The sequence below is a fragment of the Pavona decussata genome, unplaced genomic scaffold, assembly GCF_977016875.1.
Source record: "Pavona decussata unplaced genomic scaffold, jaPavDecu1.1 SCAFFOLD_156, whole genome shotgun sequence".
In the NCBI taxonomy this organism is placed as follows: Eukaryota; Metazoa; Cnidaria; class Anthozoa; order Scleractinia; family Agariciidae; genus Pavona; species Pavona decussata.
Window position 1 is genome coordinate 6,251,374 of NW_028145568.1, and position 21,639 is coordinate 6,273,012.

The 21,639-nt window shown below is 36.2% G+C and overlaps 1 protein-coding gene across 2 annotated transcripts; it reads right to left on the reverse strand.

The window, feature by feature from the left end:
- Positions 1–21: 21 nt before the first annotated feature.
- On the reverse strand, positions 22–13,669 carry LOC146465549 (gastrin/cholecystokinin type B receptor-like). 2 transcript variants are annotated; one of them, XM_085128617.1, is made up of 3 exons: positions 13,401–13,669; positions 3,894–4,422; positions 22–3,267 (listed from the first exon to the last, which is right to left on the reverse strand). In XM_085128617.1, the coding sequence occupies exons 2-3, from the start codon at positions 4,283–4,285 to the stop codon at positions 2,316–2,318; spliced, it is 1,344 nt and encodes a 447-aa protein (XP_084984743.1). In that variant the 5' UTR covers positions 4,286–4,422; positions 13,401–13,669; the 3' UTR covers positions 22–2,315. The 2 variants fall into 2 exon arrangements, with proteins under 2 accessions (XP_084984743.1, XP_084984742.1); XM_085128616.1 differs by lacking the exon at positions 13,401–13,669 and adding an exon at positions 8,957–9,241.
- Between the last annotated feature and the right edge of the window lie 7,970 nt (positions 13,670–21,639).

The following is a 21,639-nucleotide window of genomic DNA, read 5'->3' on the forward strand; positions in this document are numbered from 1 at the left end:
CAGTGTGCTGATCGAACGTTGAAAGTGTCCATGGCGTTCTTGGCGCGGTTCTTTCGAAATTTCAGAGGCAAGCTGACTTGAAAGAAAATCTTTCTAGCAAACGTGATACGGCTTCAATTGAGTCGTAATTGCGCTGGCAGGATAGGTATGCATCTCTACTTTAATTCTATGAAGGAATTGGGACACTAGGAATGATTTTAAAGGATTTATTCCGTTTCGCGCTTCGGACATGGCTGAAACGGTGTTCGGCCTTATGTTTCACTTAGCAGTGGAAACCCGAATGACGCTAACTCATCGAAATCGCTCCGAATCGGCTTGAAACGCTGGAAAATGACAAAGAATACAAGAAGCAGCAGGGTAAGTTTCTACCATTTTACACAAATCCGTTTTATTCCCATACAAATCCTTATAATTTAACGGTTCTCTTATATTGAGCTTCGGCTCCCTGTGCTTGCTTACGTCATTTTATGGACACGGCCGTTTGCCCATGGAGTAACAGATGCATGCTCGCATTGCGGACACCCTCTGGACCGCGAGTTAGTATCCTTACTAGCGAGAGTCCGTAAAAAACTGTATTTGTTTTATTTTATTAGCTACCCCCAACTTAATATAGATACACATAAGCAAAACAAAAAATGTAAATGATACAATATAGGCATGGACTCCGCAACAGCTTACGCCAATTACTGTGGGTTGTAGCGGGAATTTATTTCAGTCAAACATCTGTAATTTATTTTTGCTGGTTATTTAACTGTCCGTATATTAGGGTGTCCGTAATAGCAAGGTGTCCGCAAGGCGAGATTCGGAGAAATTTACGTACTCTTTTATATGTTGAGGTTTTAAATTTCTGATTAAAGTGTGGGATTGATAGGGATATTATTTCATCTTGGACCTTTTTAAATCGGTTATCAATATTTAATGGCCCGATGCTTTTTAGTGCCTTACCAGGTCACCATACTCAATCACCTTCAGAACAGGATAGGCGTTCAACGTGAGCAATCGACTGAAATCACAGATTCATTTTTTTGAAATTATCGAAACAACCCCATACTCTTATCTGAACCTTGTCTGGCGTTGGTATGTCCAAGTAATTTGACTATGCTTCCCATTAAACAACTACTTTAAGAGAAATAATACTAATAGATAAAAAATACACCATTATTCAAGTCAGTTTGCACCACATACAGTCAACTCCCTTTATTGCTGGCACCCTTGGGACTGCGAGTTAGTATCCTTTGTTATAGCGAGGGTCTAAATAGCGGGAATTTATTTCAGGCAAACATCTCTAATTTATTTTTGCTGGGTATTGTTGTGAAGCTAATGTAAGGATGTGTTTTCGACTTTAATTTTAGAATACAGTTGTTATTTCCTTTCGGTGGTTTTGATGGATATTTTCCAGATTATTTGACGTTTTCCTGTTACTCAAAGATTAGCGTTAAAAGTTGTGTTGTGGACAGGTTTGCCTACTTCCTTTAACCTTGGCTTGTGCCTTCTCAAAGGTTTAAATCAAGGCAAACACTTAGGGATTTTATCAGCCTAATTGGTTTCCCTTTCTATCTATTTTCTTAGAACAGTTGTGTTGTTCTTTCCTGTTAAACCGATTCTCATCTCTGTTTGGGACCAGCTGGCCTTGGTTGAATTACAGTCGTAAACATATTTACAGCACACTATAAAGTATAAGGCATGATTTGAGTGATACTCGCAGAAAAGATATAGAGAAGACGTAGAATTGTTGTAGAGTTGAAGGGCTACAATGATTCCTGGTTCCTATCTGCTAAGCCAAGCGAATGTTCTACAGTATCTAACTGCTGTCCGTAATAGCGAGGTGTCCGCAAGGCGAGATGTTGACTGTTGTTACGGACATCTCGCTGTTACGGACACCCCGTGGAAAGCAGTCAGATACCCAGCAAAAATAAATTACAGGTGTTTGAATGAAATAAATTCCCGTTATTACAAACATTCGCTATTAAGGACACTAACTCCCGGTCCCGAGGGTGTCAGCAATAAAGGGAGTTGACTTTACTGGGTGGAAATGTCGTAATTATTTCACCGTTCTGAGCTTCAATCAGTTGCGTTTTGCATTGGTTGTGAGCACGCTACGGAATTTACATGTATAAAAACAACCTCAATGTATTTTAACGAAGTCGATCAAAGATGTTGTTTCTTAACCAACCACGAGGAAAACGAAATCCAATCGTTATTTGCTTATTGTTTTTCTGTGCTTAACACCAGTTGTGAATAGGCGTTCAGTCACAACAATATATTATAATGAAGAGAGCAATATCTTTTGAAACTGATTACATCATTTCGTTTAACTAGATCAGTACCGGCTGACGTCCCCTCCACTTGCATCTAAGAATTCTTGCAAATCCTTTCCTAAATTCTTCATTCATCCCAGCATAGAGTAAAGGATTTACAGAACTGTTAACATACACCATGATGCTTCCGAATATCAACAGTTCATTGATATGCGCCCAGCTTTGACCAGAACCAAACTCATACCATAGCCAAACGACCTGGTTTGGCAGCAAGCAAATGGCATACAAAAGAACCACTAATAGAAGCATGTTAACGATCTTCTTATTGTGCTCTAATCTTCTGGCCTCTTTCTGCCTTACAATGCTGTTATATGTAAGATAACGCTGCTTTCGTTCATTCTTCATTGAGGGTGACTTCCTTGGTGGAAGAGGGGAGGCTAACGACTGTTTATCAACAATTTTTGGTACAAGATAATTACTTTCTGCATAATGCTTGTCGTCTTTGATCCCACTCAGAAATGGCGTTTTTCCTGGATTCGGCGAGTTCAACAAAGAGTTCTCACGTATCTGTGTTTCTTTATTTCCGTTGAGAGATATTTTCCTTTCTGGCAGAGGAGAAGCCAAAGAGGCATTATCACCTGGCTCAGATGCAAGAGGATTCACGTTTTTACAATTTTCTTGAACGAGAGGTGGCGATGGTGGCTTCATCATAATTTCAAAATTCTTTGCCATTCGTTCAGCTTGCACGCGAAGCCTAAGCATCACTCTGGTATAAGCAATTGCGATAATCGTAAGGGGTAGAGCATATTGGAATACAAATAGTCCAATAGTGTAAATTTTCCTGACGGTGTCACTTGGCCAGACTTCGATGCAGTTGTTGTTAGTCACCCTCAAAACCAACATGTACGGCAGCACGAGCACCAGCGAAATCATCCAGATTGTTGCTACGATAATTCCAGTTTGACGAGTTGATAAACGAGATTTCATGGGTTTCATCACTGCTCGGTATCTAAAAACGCAAATCGTGGATGGCATTTAATTTCAATATTTTTTATAACACATAGTTTTGTTTGTTATAACAAGTGGTAGGATGAACTGCAATGACACTGAAGGCGCATTCTAAACGAAACCGGATTACACGGAATATTCGGTAATCGTGTTCTTATTGGACCTATTCTGTTTTCGAAATGAACGGAGTAGTAATCAATTCCATTCATTCTGCTCCCGATGGCAGATCGAACGGAATTAACAGAATTCGGTTTATGGCGAATATTTTGTTCATTCTCTCACAGAATTATCGGGGTTGCACTGTAATTAGTTTGGTTCTTCATTTGTTTAGCGTTGGAATCGAGTGTCCTTGTACAAAACTGACAGCATTCTGAGTCAAATAGAAGATGGTTTTCACAGCAAATCTCGAAAAGAAAAAAAAAGCTACCAATGAATTTGCGTTCGGTTAATGTGTCTACCAATGACCTCTTCTAGACGCCAAGCATGCATTATTTAGTATAGTTTTTATCATAATAATTAATAGTGACTGACGTTTGGATCGGTTGATTAGACACGGTGAATTTTAAAAGCACATGCGTAATCACTAGTTTTAGTAATCACAATATTAACAGTAATATTACCTCGTACCTGTCATAGCTTATCGCGGCAAGTGTAGCTGCAGAGGAGTTGGTGACCAGAGTCATGGATGGCCACAGTAATTTACACATTGAATCTCCAAGTAACCATCTAGGAGCAGTTATCTTGACCACCATGTCAAATGGGATACACAACAGCGCCACAGTCAGATCTGACACTGCGAGGTTAACAAGCAGATAGTTACGTGTAGTACGCATGCGTCTTGTTAGTGCCACTACCAAACACACCAGCGTGTTCCCTGTTGCACTGACCACAAATATAATGCCAAACAACGTGAACTGTAGAATGTCTAGCCATTTCGCTTCATAAGATTCAGTATCATCTGTCGAATTTGGACTACCGTTTGTGAAGGATGCGTGAGTCGAGTTGTTCATTGCATCCATTGATTAGTGAGATCACAAGTACAGAGGGTTTGATTTTGTCCTCAGTGTAATGGCTTGTACTTGGTTTCCAATCTTTTCCTCTTAATTGGATTTCTTGATTCTTAGATTCTCAGATTCTCAGATTCTTCTTTCCTAAGCTACCAATAAGAAAGAATAGTTAATAATCGGAATACTTCAGTTAGGCTATCGCTGATGATGATGATAAACTTTGCAGTTATAATAAACTAGGCATAAAGCGTCATCAATTAGCCTAACCTATGTGAAAATGCCAATGTATTGAAATGAAAGTATATTTGAATTCACGAGAGTGTTATTGACCTGGAACGAGGGAATAAGTGATGTATTCCCCTCGTTGTGGGGAATATATCCCGTATCCCCGAGTTGTAGGGAAATAACACGTCTTTTTTTTTTTCAGCTTCTGCGGTTTTCCAATGCAAACACACCACTCGTTCGCTCATGAACGTGATTATATCTAATAGCAAACGTGGTGTCTATTGCAAACTTCCATCATATACTTCGCTTCGTTGTTCACAGAAATTATGATAGACGACAATTTAGATATATACAGTCAGTATCCATGGTCTTCTCATCAGGGCTCAACCTTGGCGTTACGATTCGAAGAATGGAGTGGATGGCAGTTTCCATGGGAAACGGTAAGGATCACAAGCAAGGCGAAACGGGATAGTAATATTATTGAAAAGTTTAAATTTCGATGAGATGTGTTCAATAAGGAGTAGAAACGATTGATAAAATTGTCTCGTTTTCGACAATGTTGAATGAAACTACAGTCGAACCTTCCTTTGCGATCACCTCTCGTAAGCGACCACCTATCATTAGCGACCACCGTTCCAAAATACCAAAAGTTTTCAAGTCAAGTCAGCGGCGTTTCATTCATAAGACGTATAAATATAAAAACGATATCTTGCAAAAAAAAAAAACATATCATAAGACTACATTAAAATCAGAGAAAAATTTTCCGGATTCGCTAATGTCTCCGGATTCATTGCATACAATGAAATGTACCGGATTCGTAAATGTATTCAGATACAAACTTTCCACTTTGGATTTCGGATTTATAATTTTCTGGGAACTTTTTATTTGAGATCCATGCTTTGGGTGTAAAAACCTGAAACTAATCCTTTAAAATCGACTAAACTTACCACGAATCTTCTTATAGCTTGTTGGTTGCTTGAAAGGTTTTAGGTTCGACTTCTGTATATGTCTCAGATATTTTTCTCGGTATAGTCTTGAGTTCGTAATCAATACATAGAAGATTGCTTATCAGTTATTTGACCGAGCTTCACGTTTTGGTCAGGTGGACATATTTGTCCACCTGACCAAATAATACAATTTTTGTTATCGACCACGACAATAGCCTTTTTTTAACAATTTTATCAAAGACAAAAGGAGAAAACTTGAAAAGTAGGCACTTTTTTTCCAAGTTGGCCGGTTTTGATTCAGTCAGATACGCTTATTTGCATTTCGGTAGACTAGAATATCAAATTTTGAAAACTACAGTGTGTGTTTCAAGCTTTTTCAGAGATCGGTGACAGTATCCTTAAAAACGGATATTACGTGAGCGTATGTACATTACAAATAAAAATGATAATAATAAAAAAAGTATAACTCTGACTGTAAATCCTTATCTTTCATTTATTTGTAAAAGTACAAAAAGTTGTGTATTTTAATACTAATAAATTTTAATATTCTACGTAATGGATTTCATGTTGTATTTACTTTTAAACTCACCATATTTTTTTAGAGACATTGCATTGTTAGATCTCGCCTTTTATTTCTCGTTTTCTACGTCAGCTGTAAAGAGCCTTGCATAGTCCCTAGTTATTACGAACAGATTTTGTCAGTTTGTGAATAAGATGCACGTGTCTTTCCATCATTAAATGCAAAATGGTTTTCTTTTATTTCCTGTCGCATGTCTCGTTCGCTATCGGTGTATCTGGAGTGTCTCATCAGTTATATTTTCAATAACGAAATTTTAATAAAGGCAAAGGTTGAACTCAAGTTAATGTCAGAATTTTGTCAAACGTTTGTATGGTTGACATGTGAAGGTCGTCTATCGCTTTTGTATGTAGTACGTTGCAAATATCAGTCTGATATCTTATAGCGTTGTTTTGCTGCAAGATATGAGTTCTTTACAAGGCGATATCTGTTCAATCAATTACTTTTTGAATGGTTGGCACATTTTAAATATAACAAAAAATGACGACAACAATTCAGTTTATAAACAGCAAGCATCTTAGTCTGTACTATCGCTGTTTACTGGCATATTTTTATACATTATTCCGATTATCTGTTTGTATCTAATTCGTATGAAGATGTTATGACACAAAATACTTTTCAAACTACGATTGAATAGCCAGAACAATTAAACCACAAGGCAGAGCGGGCGCACGTAGAGAAAAAGTCAAGTAGACTAACTGAATGAGGCTCAATCTTGTCTTATATTTCATATTGAAATTATTTCGCCTGAGGATAAATTGACCTTTACCATTTGGTTATAAATTTTATATTTGCCACCGACGTTCTGCTACGATAGGATATAAAACAAAATCTACACAGACCGTATATGGATACGACAAGTTATATAATACCAGAGTTGTCTTAGCTTTTTTATTTGAACTGGAATTCAGCATAGTTTGTTAGAAAGTGTTACATGGACTTACTGATAGGCTTGGAAATTTGGAAATTGGTTTGAATTGTTGTTGTTTTTTTTTGGAGATATAAGACACTGACCAAAAATATAAAGTTTAATCACTGTATGTCGTCACATGAACATCTTTTGTGTTGACTTTGGATCGAGTAGTGTTGGTTGTGTCCAGCTGACAATATTGAGAAAAAAAGAAATACTGTAAATAATTGTAAATAACTTAGATGTAGGTACTTTTTACTCAAATATTTAATTGTGACATGAGATATGTATTTTTTATCTTGTGAGGAAATAAAGACTTTTATATTATTATTATTATTATTATTATTATTATTATTATTATTATTATTATTATTATTATTATTATTATTATTATTATTATACTGATGTCATTGTTAGCTACAAATGTTTTATTTCAATAATAGCATCGAACACCATGTTGACCTCCTTAATGCTTAGAACACAAAACATTTCTCATAACAAGTGATTGAAAGTCTGGATACTCAAACATTTCCTACTTTTAAAAAAATCAGGGTAATAATTTCTTAAGTCCGAAGTATGAGTTCAACAATTTATATTCACCTGAACAGTTTTGTCAGCTTTCCTGGAAACCGAAAGAGGCCAAGATCAAAGTTGTGTTGTACGGCTTAGTGAAAACGCTGTTAAATACTAGTAAATTTCACTCGCAAGTGGCTAATAGGACCTTCCCATCGAAGTTCACCAAACCGTGTCTTTAAAAGGTTTGTTTCGCGTATCAATAACTTTTGAATCGTGTTTTTGTTTGTAGTTAAGTCTACTTCAAAAGACACTTTAAATGGAACTTCAAAAGATGTTTTCGTCTCCAAGGCTTCTATTCTTTCCTTTGTAATCATTGTGTTTGTAATGTTGGCTATGTGAACAATAAGGTTTTACTGTTTTGTCAACGTGACATAGAAAGGAAGTAAATAGATGCAGAATTATTATAAATTTAATGAAAGTTATAAAACATTAATGGTTGACTTACTTATTGCAGTAAATAAGAATCAAGGATGTCTTGCTATTTCATGCCTTGTTTGGATTGCTCCAATCAAAAATATCAAAAAGCAGTATATACGAATCGGTTAATACGTATATATAGACCTAAGTTGGTGTGTGGTTGCGTTTGACATCTACCTTAAGCACTTATGAAGTCTGCCACATCACGAAGCAATAAAGGTAGATTTTGAATGTTATTAATTATCTGACACTGCTTTTTTCTACAAACATTTAGGAGAAGGAAATGGTTTCCTGTTGCCGTCGCAAAAAACGTTCGTGCTTTTCCACTTGTCTCTGATAAGTGCCTGATAATTCTTCTGTAAGAGTTAATTCGCGTTTTGGTCAGAGGAATGAAACATTAATTTTGTTGAGTCTCGCAGTGAAAAAATATAAACTCCCTTCAGATTACTTTATGATAGTTCAAAAGATTCGATGTCACTCAACTACGAACAACGTAGAAATCTAGTTAAACTGGCAATCTGTCATGTTCCTGGACTTTTTGAGCAAGAGATATTTATTTGAACCGCTTGAACTCAGTTCATATGACAGAATGGATAAAAAAGACGCAAACTTATCACAGCGTGATCGAATGGCTGAGACAAAGAGTAGATATGTTTCTTTCCCCTCCTTATTGGTTGGGAGTGTAATAGTAATTGGGCTGTTACAAGTTATTTATTTCCCGCTGTTATCACGTTCTGATATCAATACAGTCTTGATAATTTGTCATCGATTTTTCCTCTGTTACGAAACATTATCAATGCCACACGTAAAGCATCTTCGAGTAACGGAAAATTAATTAAAAAATTCACGGTTTTCATTGCTAAACGCTTCATTATTCGCATTTTACATCGTCTACTTCAGGCAAACGCAATTGCAAATACTGAGCCACCACCTATTTCGTAACCCATGCATCAAACAACTAAATAACGCTTATAGTGGTTTTAAAAAAGATTTCACTATTCTGATATAATCTAGTTTGAAGGCTTTCTCACCTGAGCTTCTGTTGTCATCAGAGAAGAACGATGGAGCGGAGGTAGAATTGATGAGATTGTAGTTCTTGCAGAATACCAACTAATGCAATGGATACCATTATGCAAATTTTAACAAAAAGCTTTTTTTTCATTGTTATCTTTTTCTTGTAAAGAATAATTCACTTTTGAAAGGCTTTGAATAATGAATTGGCCTTAAGACAATGGAAGAGGAAATTTTGAGGACTTAAACGTATTATTTCTTCAGGAAAACTACTTTAGCTTTTGTCGTTTAATTTGACATGCGACGTCCGCACCGGAATTCGGTTCTGTCATCTATCAACCTGAGTCAGTTTGTTGAACTGTTCCTGACGGTAATCCGCGACAGGTTTTTGGCAAAGCTCACAGTTGAATGGAGAAACAACTCATCAAAATCCTAGTCTGACTACGTTATAACTGAAAAGTTTACTGCGTTATATCATGATCCGCAAAAGGAAATGAAATAAAGTTTATTTTGATTTTTTCGAGAGGGCCACAATTATGTGATAACAATAAACGGTTGATTCTCAGTAACCTAATTCAAAATATACATCACTTAAATACATTTGTAAAAGCTTTGACGATTAAACATTTAAAACGCATTTTATTAAGGAAGCCGAAAGCTGCTTTTGATCATGACCATTCCTAAAGGTAATTTGATTAAAAACTCCTTACAACTAATCGGTAACTTTACGTCCATGACAAGCGTTATCGAATTTCAATTTCCTTTAAATCCTACTTTAATAATATTTAATTTTTGTCTACCTTTATTTATCTAAACATTTTTCGAAAGACATATTTAGTTCAGACGGCTTATGGTAGGGACATTTGTATTTGCATTTTGAAGGAAAATAAAAAAAAGGAACACCTTATATCTTCATTATACAAATCTGCATATCGTAGAAGTAAAGAGGAAACTAATTGCTTTCTCTATAACTGATGAAGTAACTTTTAAGTTTTTTATCCCACCAAAAATAAATAAACAAAATGAAATGAATAAATGAATTATTTAAGGCTTGTAGCTATAGCGACCTTTAGGCACAATAAAGTTTTTTCCGCCTTTTCTATCAGTTTCCTTGTCTCTCGTTGAGCTGGCTGGTTTGAACCTTTCGGACCTTTTTGGGCATGTTAGAGCCTGTACAACTCTTTTTTTTTTTTCATAATTAAAAACAAATAAATAAAAATCATATCTCGATAAATTCTTTACTGGCGCCCAATTTTAACATTGAGTTCCATGTACAAATCAATGTTTGGAACTTTCACCTAGCGTCAACACAGCCGTATCACGTGGTTATCAAATCCGGGGCTGTGTATCAAATCCTAAAGTGTGACCGTTGAAATGAAAGCTTTGTGCTTACCTATCCTCTGTACAAGCAGTTGATGGATAGAAGCCTGAATTGTAACAAATCAAGGTCTGCTTTATTCATTTGCCACAAAACACATTAATGTAAGACAAAAGTAGCAAGAAATTAAAGATATGGCCAGGAGATCTCAAGAAACTATCGGGCTTATGCAAAGAGGTCACCTCGAAAACACAATAAATGCAGAATAGTGCTGCGTATGTGCGGCATGAAAAAATCAGAATTCTTGCAATGAAAACTTGTACATTCGTATCTTGAAGGTAGGAATGCCAGATGAACCAGTGAGATGTGCTGAAAGTGCAGGTTGTTTAGCAATACTTTCCCGATCAGTGATGTTTACGTTGTTTTTTGTTTTGTTTTGTTTTTTGTTGTTGTTATTATTGTTGTTGTTGTTTTTGTTGTTGTTTTTGTTTTTTTTGTTTTTTGTTTTGTGCGAGTGTTTTACGACCTTACCAAACTTGTTCCCAGAGCCTGGCTTACCCTTATCCTTCGCTGGACGCCTGTGCTCACACAGAGTCCTCAGGCTATTTGGCCAGCGGTTGGTCGCCTGGAGAGACTCTGGAGAAATCGGAAAAAAGAAAATTTTTGATTGGTTGTTTTGTTAACGGTTCTGCCTTTCACTTGCATTTTTACCACAGGATTATGCTTTGCAAAAATTCCGGCGACCAACTGCTTGCCAAAGAGCGTGAGGACATTGGGTACGAGATTGCATATATTTGGAAGGACATATCATCCAGTACAGTTTTGCAAAAAAAAAAATGTTATTAAGATTTTTAGACCTTTTCACATTGAAATACATGCAGCCAATACGAAACCGAAGGATTCACTTAGTCATATGAATTGACTTATAAAGCAAAAAGCCGGCTAATTAGGTCGGTAGAATTGCCCCGAAAACCATTGTGGGTACAGCTAATTTACGCACTCTTATTATCACTCTTAAGGGTGAATGTTGTCACACCACAGGAATTTTTACCGATTACTCAGGGTCAGTAAAACACGCAATGTCAAACCGTTAAAAACTTCCAACTACATTTGAAGTCCGGAGAGAGATTTCGTCCCCAGAATGCTTATGGCATTGTGCGCGCTCTCAAGCTTCTTTCGTACACGTACAAGCACAAAGAAACAAGACGAATCTATTGCTTTCAAGGATTTTGTTTTCTAGAAAGGAAAATTCTGTAACTGCACAATTAATGTGACGATTCCTAAGAAAGAATAGTATGTGGCTCTCTTAAAGTAATGAGAGAAGCGGGAATTGGAATGCTATTAATTAGCATTAAGACTGATTAATATTCAAGTGTCTTGATCAGTATATTCATTGGGTATCAAGATACATACACCTGACCAAATGGGTCATCAGCTTATAAATAATAAATGAGATTGAGAATCGGCACCCATGAGTCTGTTTTCTCACCCCTATTAAAATTGTATTTGCGTCCTCGCTTTGTCCGAAGCTTGCAGATATAGATTTGTTTCAATTTTATATATTGCTCTCAGCGGGTGATCGATCTGAGCAGGTAGTTTGATTACAATGCTAGTCGATATCAAAAATTTAATTAAACCAACAGAGATGGCACCCCACGACTTTCCGCAAAATATAGGCATATTTCATTTTATCTTTCTGACATATTAAAACAAGTTGAGTGTAAACCTTCAACACATTTACTTTTCTAAAGATTTTTAATAGAGCAAAGGTTGACAACTGGGTTACGTATATATATAAAAAAGAATTAACTTTTAAGTGAGGAGGAGGACAGGAAGAAGAAAAATAAGGCTCCGATGAAACGTGATTAACCTGGATAAACATGTTGATAACAAACAGCTTGAAAATTAAGGACGAACTCCAGCCACAATGGAATGAGTTAGTAATACGTGAAATAGTTTACTTATGACTGGATACTCTAAAGTATATTTTACGAATCGCAAACCTATGATGATGCAAAATCCAAAATGAAATAGAAGAATAGATAATGACTTGACAGTAAAGGGGCACATGCTGCAATTAAGAAAATTATGCTTTTACCACACAATCTTACACGACTAATGAAGCAAATAGAGACAATCCTGTAAACATTGAAGAAGAGTAAAATTCTATTCACTTACATCAGTTTTTAAACAACACACTCAATCCTATCACGACAATTTTCTGTTCTGACGGAAATCTAAGGTTCTGCTGGGTCTGTATAGTTGTGTATTACACGTGAACTGATTTTGATCTTCATGCGTCATATTATGTTGGAAATAGACAAGAAAATCTTTGCGTTTAATTCAGTGGTTACAGTTTCAACTGACAAGAATCTTTTGATTTATCAGGAGCACTCAACGGTTCGTCTCTTTGGACTGGTATCTATTTGGAAGACTTTGGCCGTCTAGAAAAAAGATTGGAAAAATCGTGATGATTTGAATTGTAATTTTCGTTGGAAAATATCACCTCAAACTTTCGTGCAAATAAAAAAAATAATTGCTTTCGTTTCAGGAGAGACAAAAATGTAGTTTAAATGCGAAATAAGGCCAGCTAGCACAGTTCCTTTCCCTAAAACGTTCTGCGGCTTTTTCAGATAAAGAATCCGAACAGATAAAGCTGTAGTAGTTTACATAAAATAATCTGGTAACATAGGAACAGCATTTTAAATATTTTGCATAAATCTTCTCGTTGGGTGCTTTTGATTTGACTTGACTTTGACTTTTGACTTGAGTTTACCCTTTGTTATTTGCCAATCTGTATATTCAGATTCAGTATCCCTAAAGAGCGCACGACCTCAAAAACAATAGCCACAAAGCCAATATTTTAACTGGCATTACTAAACGTATCTAGGCAATTCTATAACTGAATTTTGCTTATGTTTACTATTTTACATTACATTTTAACAGATTAAACTAAAGAAAATCAGACGGAATTGTTAATACCATCTTCACGTTTCGTCGTAATTTTCTTGGAGATAAAATATAAACAATTTCTTTTGCTCAAATACATGTTAAAAATATTTGGATAAGATTAAAATTACCGCTAGTTACGAGAATGCGTCACTAACAGCTTAAGTCCTCACTACTGAGTCTCACAACTAACTTACCACCTCAATTTTCGAGGATGTTAGGCGATAAACTACGTGTTCTTGAATAACTCCAAACATTGTTTGGTGTTCTGCTAGCTTTTCTGTTAGCGTCTCCCCTGGTGTGTTATGATTTTAATTTGTCTGCCTCGTCAGCCAAGAAAAGATAAAAGTTGCTGGACTTCCCAGTGGTAAAGAATTGCGACCTGGATTTCTTGAATATTGCTATTACCTGATTACATTTCCAAACTCCTACCAACATTTGCAAGGACGACACTGGTGTACAATTAAGAACAGTTGAAAGTGGTTTGATGTGCGAAATAAGGTAATCGCCGAAAGCGAAAAGATGTCACGTTTTCAATTAGTTTAGATTAATAAAGCAAGGAGAGTAGTAGGCCCTGAGGAAATGAATATGTTCTATTTTATAACCAATCAATAATTTTCTCGTAAATTTAATACAGCGGTGAGCCTTTTGTCATTGCTCATCACCATATGTATTGCAGGTGGTCTTAAAAGTTAATATAATAATATCAAATAAAAGAGAGCATATTTACGTGAGGACGGATGGGATTTGAAAGAAAAAGCGTATAGAGGAGTTTAATATTAATATGAAATTCGAGAGGTTGAATGTTCTGAAGAAGCCCTCTCTTAGTATTGTCAAGCGACTACTCCTGTCATATTACGAGAAAACGATGTAGTACATTCTAAATTAAATCCTTCATTTTGGATCAGCTGTCTTGGGATTTGTAGAAAAAAGGATAGAAGAAAGACAAACAATTTTTAATTAAAGCGGGGATGTAAATATAATTGAATCCAAATTTGACAAAGAGGGGAAGTGTTCTTCATTCCCTTCATTGTCCAGATTATTATATTTACAGAATTATAGAGAAAGGAACCGTCCGGTACGATCAAAGAAACGTCAAACCGTTATATTATTTTGTGGATTTTTTAACATTGATTGCTATTTTATTATAATTGAATCTCTGCCTGAAAAATATAGAATGATACAACTCGATGACGCGCTTTTGATGAATAAATGTATATAGCCCGTGCGTTCGACATTATATTGAGTAGTTTTTGTTAGTAGTTGTTTGGTTGTTGGCAGCTGTTGGGGTTGATGTTGTATGATGTATGTAGGCTGTGCTTTTGCTCGAAACCTAAGAATCCCTTCTGTCAAACAGACCTTCCTAGGAAAGTCTTACACGTCGGTTTGGTTATAACTACATTTGCACACAAAAACTCTTCACATATGTAGCCTGCAGTAAACTGGACTGGTGCTAAGATCAATAAACCAGTGGCAACCAAGGCTGAGTCCCACTCTAACATTTGACCAAATAATCCGCGCTCCATCCCGACATTTCTCCAAGAGCAGGACTGGTATATTGTTTAAGTCATTTACCCTAAGGCAGCCAAGCTTAGGCCAGGATTTTAATGCTATTCTAAAATAAGTTGAAACAGGGAACGGCTCCGAACAAGACCATGAATGTTGACTATAATTTCATAACTGACTGTTTACAGTAAGTCGAATTTTAGTCAAATGTAGAGACAGTAGTCCAGAAAAGTCTGAGCTTCATAAGGAAATATCAGCGCCCAAAGAAACACCAACTTTGCAAACCACTGGCGTTACAGTGTTGAACATATTTTGAGGAACAAAGAATTTTGAGCCTTATAACATAGAGGGCAAAATTACTGAATGCCTATTGGTCGAAACAGAGAGCATTTTTTCTTAATTTTCCTTTCACCGTGGGCAAAATTTGCAAAAACTTTGAAAATACGCGTGAAAATTTTAAAATCCTTAAATCTACTCGGCCTCATGCGATTACATATACGAAACAAAATCTCCCCTACTGGTACATAAAACACACATTAAAGGTATCAAAATCTGTTTACCACTGTGTAGTGCCAGTGGTTTGTAAAGTTTGTTTTCTTTGGCTGCTGATATTTCCTCATGAGGCTCAGACGTTTCTGGACTACTGTCTCTTCATCATTAAAGGTCACGTGCAGTCAGTTGAAAACGATTAAAAATCGATACTATAGCTTCCCTGGAATCTATGCAGAATGTAGCTACTGTTTAATCAAAATGACCTTTAATGTTGTTTCGTTTGCCTATAGTCATTAACATCACGAAAATGAGAAAAATAGATGTGAGGGACAATTTTAGCTAGACATTTGGTTGGAGTATACAGTGTACATAATTAAGCCATGTTCGGAAGAACGTTACTTTGTTACTGTCCAACTGAAATTTGGCAAAGTCACTTATGCTAATGATACTCTGGAACTTAAGCAAAGATGACGGCGACGGCAACGACAACGCCGCAAAACATTCATTTTATGACCAAGCTCAAGGTTTTGAGGAGAGCGTGAGCACACGACGGTGAATTTTTCATTCTCTTGCACGCCTACCGATCTGGTTCCTGGGTAGTTCGCTGTTTTTGTACAAGTTGGATGAGTTGAAATAATTGCGAAGTAGCACAAAATAGAGCGAAGTTATATTTTTAAGTGGTTTTTTCGTTGCCGTCGCCGTTTAAGTTCCCTATTCTCTCTGTGGTGACTGTAATGCGTCAATTTGGTTAAATTTGCAACTCATCCCAGTCCTGTGGTCCACCTCGAAATCGCCTTAGGGTACTTTATCATCAAAGCTAAGGAGCTAGCGAAAGTAACAAAACAACAGGGATGATGGGCCACCACTTTCGAAATCGTTAGAAAATGCCACATGGTGTAAAAACAGCTTGCGAATTCGTAGAAAATCCCGAATGATATTTATTGGACCCAAAATAATAACTAAGGTAATACGCGATTCGCTCTATTAAATTATCCAAATGGATATAGTTCCTGAAAATATGAATGCATCAGAAGAGGAAACTGTTTTATTTTAACTGTGTGTCGGGAAGAAAAATGGCAAAATAAAGATTGTCTATTGCCTTAAAAAATATAACAAATTTTACAAGCAAGCAAGATGAGAAGGGTTAAATGAGTTTTATTATAATGGACGTCAGCCTTGCCTGATGGGTAATGAAGTAGAAGAAGGGCGGATCCATATAAACTGACATACATTGAACGAATGACCTTTGCCAATCTGATAAAGTTTGTAATTAATTGCGGGAACGTTGAATTACCTTGAAAATTGATAAAGTGCGATTTAAGCTTTGCGTTGCCCACAGTTGACTCTTTTAAACAATTGTGAATGCTTCGTTTAATATTTAAATCGAATATAAAAGCATGTATAAATAGATCTGTATAATAATTTCATTTCATATACATTCAACCGTTTTATGTTGAAGTTTCATAAGCGCAATGTAAGGGGAAGGTTTAATTTCCCATGAAATAAACACTTCCATACAAACAGCCGATAAAATATCAAATAAATATATGTTTTCTCATTTTCTGTAAAGTGTCATATCAGTAGCATAGTCTTCATAAGGCATACGAAAAGTTGTGCAAACGCTGGTTGGTGGATTCGGAACACACCCCGAAGATGATGTATGACTACGCCAATATTAATATTTCGATAGAATTTGCTTTTCATTTCCTCTTGATTTTCGTCTGAGGCTTACCTTCATAATCGGAAATGGTTTGGGAAAGTGTTAGGCGAACATTACATTTACGTCATTACCTAAAACTAACTTAAATTCAACAAAATTTTAGAATGTGCTTCAAGATTTTCTTTGCTTAAACTTTAGCAAACAAGGTGTAGCTGATTTAATAACAAGAATATCATAAGATGCTGATTCCAAACAAAATTTTAAAAGATGAGAAGGGTAGGGGAGGGCGGGGTGAACACATTTTGAAAGTCTTAGGCAGCTTATTGTTCTTGAATTTATCTAGTTTGTTTTAGAGTTATACGTTTGGTTTTCTTCTATCCAAGGACATATTATTGCAAGTGCTATTTCTTGAAAAAAATGTCTGGTAAAGTAGACCAAATTCTTGGTTTCGTGCCCTGAAGTCAGATAAATTGGGTTCCCGATTGCAACCTTTCATATGCCCCAGATGTTTTAAAGACCCTTTTTCTTGACTTTCTCATGCTAATTCAAATCATTTATGACTGAGATTTGAAGCGTTTCTATCGTATTTTCTAAACATGAGAAAAACGGTGATTAATAGAGAGTCGGGGAGGGGTTTGTTAAAAAGATTATAACTTTATATGGAGGGCTCATTAGAGATGGGAGCTTAACAGAGCTTTTATGATAAATGACGGAATCAAAGGAAATGATGTCTTAAGAGTTCTCATCTCGCTTCTAGAAAAGAAGGAGGTGGGTTGGAATGAAATCGGACACTTTTCAACAGCATATCTTACTGAAAACCTCTAACTGGGAAAGTGTTAACTCGATGAATTTAAAAAAAACTTAAGGGACAAAACAAAACGAAAGAAAGAGCAATCCCTTAGAAGTATTGTTTTATGAAATGAAGTCAATAAATAACGCAGCGTCATTTAAAAATTTAGGTTGTAAAATTTTAGAAACTGGTGTTCGATCACCACAGGAAAAATCGTCTTTGCACTTTGTTAAGAAAACCTTGGATGAAGAGGAGCTCAGTGACCTGCCCCCAAGATAATGTGCACTGGGATACAACAAAAGCATTGATATTTAACAATTATTCTCCGAAGGCGAAGTAAGAGGGAGAAGTTAGCAAACTTCTCAAGAAAAATCACCTTGGGTGATCATATCCTCGATTCTCATGCTCTCAGGGTTCAGGGAAACATTAATAGACTAAGCAGATTGAACTTCAAACTGAAATGAAAAAAATTGGGCCAAATTTTTTCTTTTTTTTTTCTTTTTAGAACAAGACAGCAGTACCAGAAAAGGAAGTAAGTTAATCAAATTTTCAAAATATTTCAATTGATAGGATCGAAAATGGACTCCAAAGGGCAACTCAACAAAAACGACTTCCACTCTGATCACAATTTCACAAGATTTATAATCTTCAGAATCACAGTAACACAACCGTACCCCATCAACTCACAATTCCTCTCAATACAAAAAAATCACAGTTGTTGTCTGGGGAGAAGTAATCAAAATATCAATAGAAATCCCCTTGGGTGATCATAGCCTTAATTCTCACGACCTCTGGGGTCGAATAAGCATTTACATTGTCAGGACTTAAAGGGTGTTAAGGTACACATAAATGAATATTAATATCGGAAACATAAACCTTCTTTTGAACTGCGGGTGAAAGGTTCAATGTAGGCTTGAACGGGATGCGGAGGTCATGGGTTCGCCCATATTCAGGCTTTGTGTTGTTGCGTACATAACTGCGAGGGTCTTTCTTCTATTTCATGGCATAAATAAGTCTTCCTTTTTCAGAATACTTGCATTACCAATAATTGGGCCACTTAAAGGGGAAGTACCATGGGGTTTTTGATATCTTTTGTTAAAAATGATGAAATAAGACTTTCAATGACCTGCCAAATAATTCTAGAATGACGAGAGGAACGAAATCAACTCAATTCTTGAAAGAAACAACTTGTGATCTGTTCTGGCGCATTTTGGAAACAAAAATGCGAGAACTTGAAAAACATTAGCCTAATATTTTTCAAGTTTCAATCGGAACAGGCCTACCATGTCTCTGGCCAGAGGCACTAATCGACAGTTTTATTGTAAAAGGGTGATAATTTTAACAAACTTGACAATTATTTTGCTGTTTCTGCTGACAGTCAAACATTTTGGGGTCTTGAAATGACAGCAAATTTTCGTGATACTTCCCCTTTAAAGCGTGATTTTGTTGTTGGAGGGAAATAATAGTTAATAACAGCTGATTTGCGTCATCTGCAGAGAATTGTAATTGACCGATGTAATGTACTCTCTTAACTTATTGTTTTGTCAAGTAAATAGAGACAGATTTGGAAATAAAGTCAGTCTGGAACTGAACGAGCTGTAGTGATCTCCGTGTGTTACTGAAGAGGGAGGGGAACGGGCGGGGGTAGGGTCAGTGTCGATGTGAAGAGCGGTAAATTAACTTTTTGTCTTTAGGGGGTGGGGGATGGTTGATTAGTTGTCGTTTTTCTACGGAGAAGAGGACCTTAAAATTAGTGAAAAGGCCAAATTTGAGTGTGATCTTTTAAAATAGCAAAAATGTACTTCCATTACGTCAGAAAAATTTGGAAAAATTCTAAATACAAAAAAATTATAAAAAAAACATTATAAGTCAAAAAAATAATTTCTCGATCCTTTCTTAAAAAGCTAGTAAGCTATGTGCATACTTGGTAGAGAGTTCCACTGACTAACTGGGCAGGTTCCGACCGTCTCCACACTAACGTCTGCACAAATTCATGGACTTGAGGAACAACATCTTTGCTATTTTAAAGGTCAACACTGCCAAACTTATAATATAGCTGAAACACTGTATTAAAAGTTTCCTCAAGACGTCTCTTTTGAAGAAGATATTCTTCTAAATTTTTAGAAATTTTTATCTTCTTTACCTTGTTATAATTTCATTACTATTTTTAAATTGTTGGCGAGGTGAAATTTTTGAACACGCCACAAGAACTAAATTATTGTTACAATTTGACAAATTTTAAGGGCTCTTTTCAGACCCCTAATCCTGTCATTAAGTAATCTTTACTTATTGAGCTATTGTTCAAACCTTATCTAACCTGCCTTCATAACACCAGTTGTAAATTAGACTCCAAAAAAATACATTTCGAAAAATTCAATACTGAATGCTGGTATTGCAAAAGAATCGGCCAGTTAAAGAGAGACTATCATCGATTTTGGGGAACTGGGAGGGGGAGGGGAAGGGGTGGGGGGAAGGTTGACGTCGATGTAAGAATATTGACGCCAGCGAGTGCGAAAAGCAAAAGTTGTTGTTGATGGACTCTTGTGCGCTTCCTCCTTGTACTGATGTCAACAGAGATTCACCATTTTTCTGCGACATGCAAATAGAAAAATAGATAGACATGTCATGTAACCACAATGATTTATTTAATTCCTCAACCATAGCTCCATATTTGTTACACCAATAAGTCTGCCATGTACATCAAAAGGGCATGTTTTCTAAGTTCACAATAATTTTTGGTCTTCACTACCAGCAAAACGGTGAAATATGGACAACAAGTCTGCCTTGCCTCTTGCCTCGTTTCGCACGTCTCAATGTAAATAGTAGTAAGAAAGAAATAAAAAACGCAAACACCAGGTTTTCCATGTTCCCTATGTTAAAAAGCATCACGCGTGTAACTATTTGTTTTGTTGCCCCCCTATATTTTTTTTTTGGCCAAGTGCCAGCGGTCCTGATGCTGATCCTGCGCACAACGCATGATTATGCAACTGAATACCCACTACTGTCGCCAATATCATTACATCCGTTCCACTTCGCACAAGAGCAAACCTTTAACTGTACAAAAATTGCTCCACAAAAGTTAAATTTAATGAAATCACCGGTTGGATTTTTAATAAGTTTGGGTAGAAAATCTTTTATTTCCACTTGCCGAAAATGACCCTTTTTAATCACACTTTGGGATTTGCAGGAGACTCAGATATGACCGAATTTGCTCTTTCTTTCTCTACTGGGGGCACACACAGTATGTGCTGTTTGCGGCATTGGTTTTGTGGAAGCTGAAATTTTGCAAGGTTCGGAGCAAGATCTCAGGACGCTTTGTTCGGTGACATCCTTCTTTCGGTGAATCAACAAGTATCGACTCCACAGTGAATTTAACCAGAATTACTGTCGGCTCCCTGTGATGAGAGAACGCGTATTATAACTCTAGACACGAAAGGAGCCAGTTTGATCGCATGTAAGACACTGAGAAGGTATTACCTACAACCGTTTGTTAAGAAAGTTCTAACCGATTGCTTGCGGAATAATTTTTGAATTGATATGTCGTCTTCCCTCCTCCCTAACAAATAATTCTTGTGCCGCTGACTTCGGGTTGGATTACGTTCAGGTCTGCGAAAATCAACATTGAAAGAGGAAATAATTGTCTGTCAGAATTGAAATTACTTTTTAGTTGTTTTCAACAACGTCGTGTTGCATAGAAAGAGTGTAATTTTGGTGAGAGTGGCTTAAGCCCTGTAAAATTGAGGCTTAAGTTAACCAGTTTTATTGTCGTACTGAGTAAGATAAAGATGAGTGTGTGCCAGATCTATCAAGATTTCTTCAAACTTTATACATGTGTTTTATTTATGGATTTAATTAATGACCTATTTATTTATTTATTTATTTATTTATTTATTTATTTATTTATTTATTTATTTATTTATTTATTTACTAATATATACTTAAATGCTCTGTGTTCTCTAGATAATATATTTACATCTCTTAATAACAT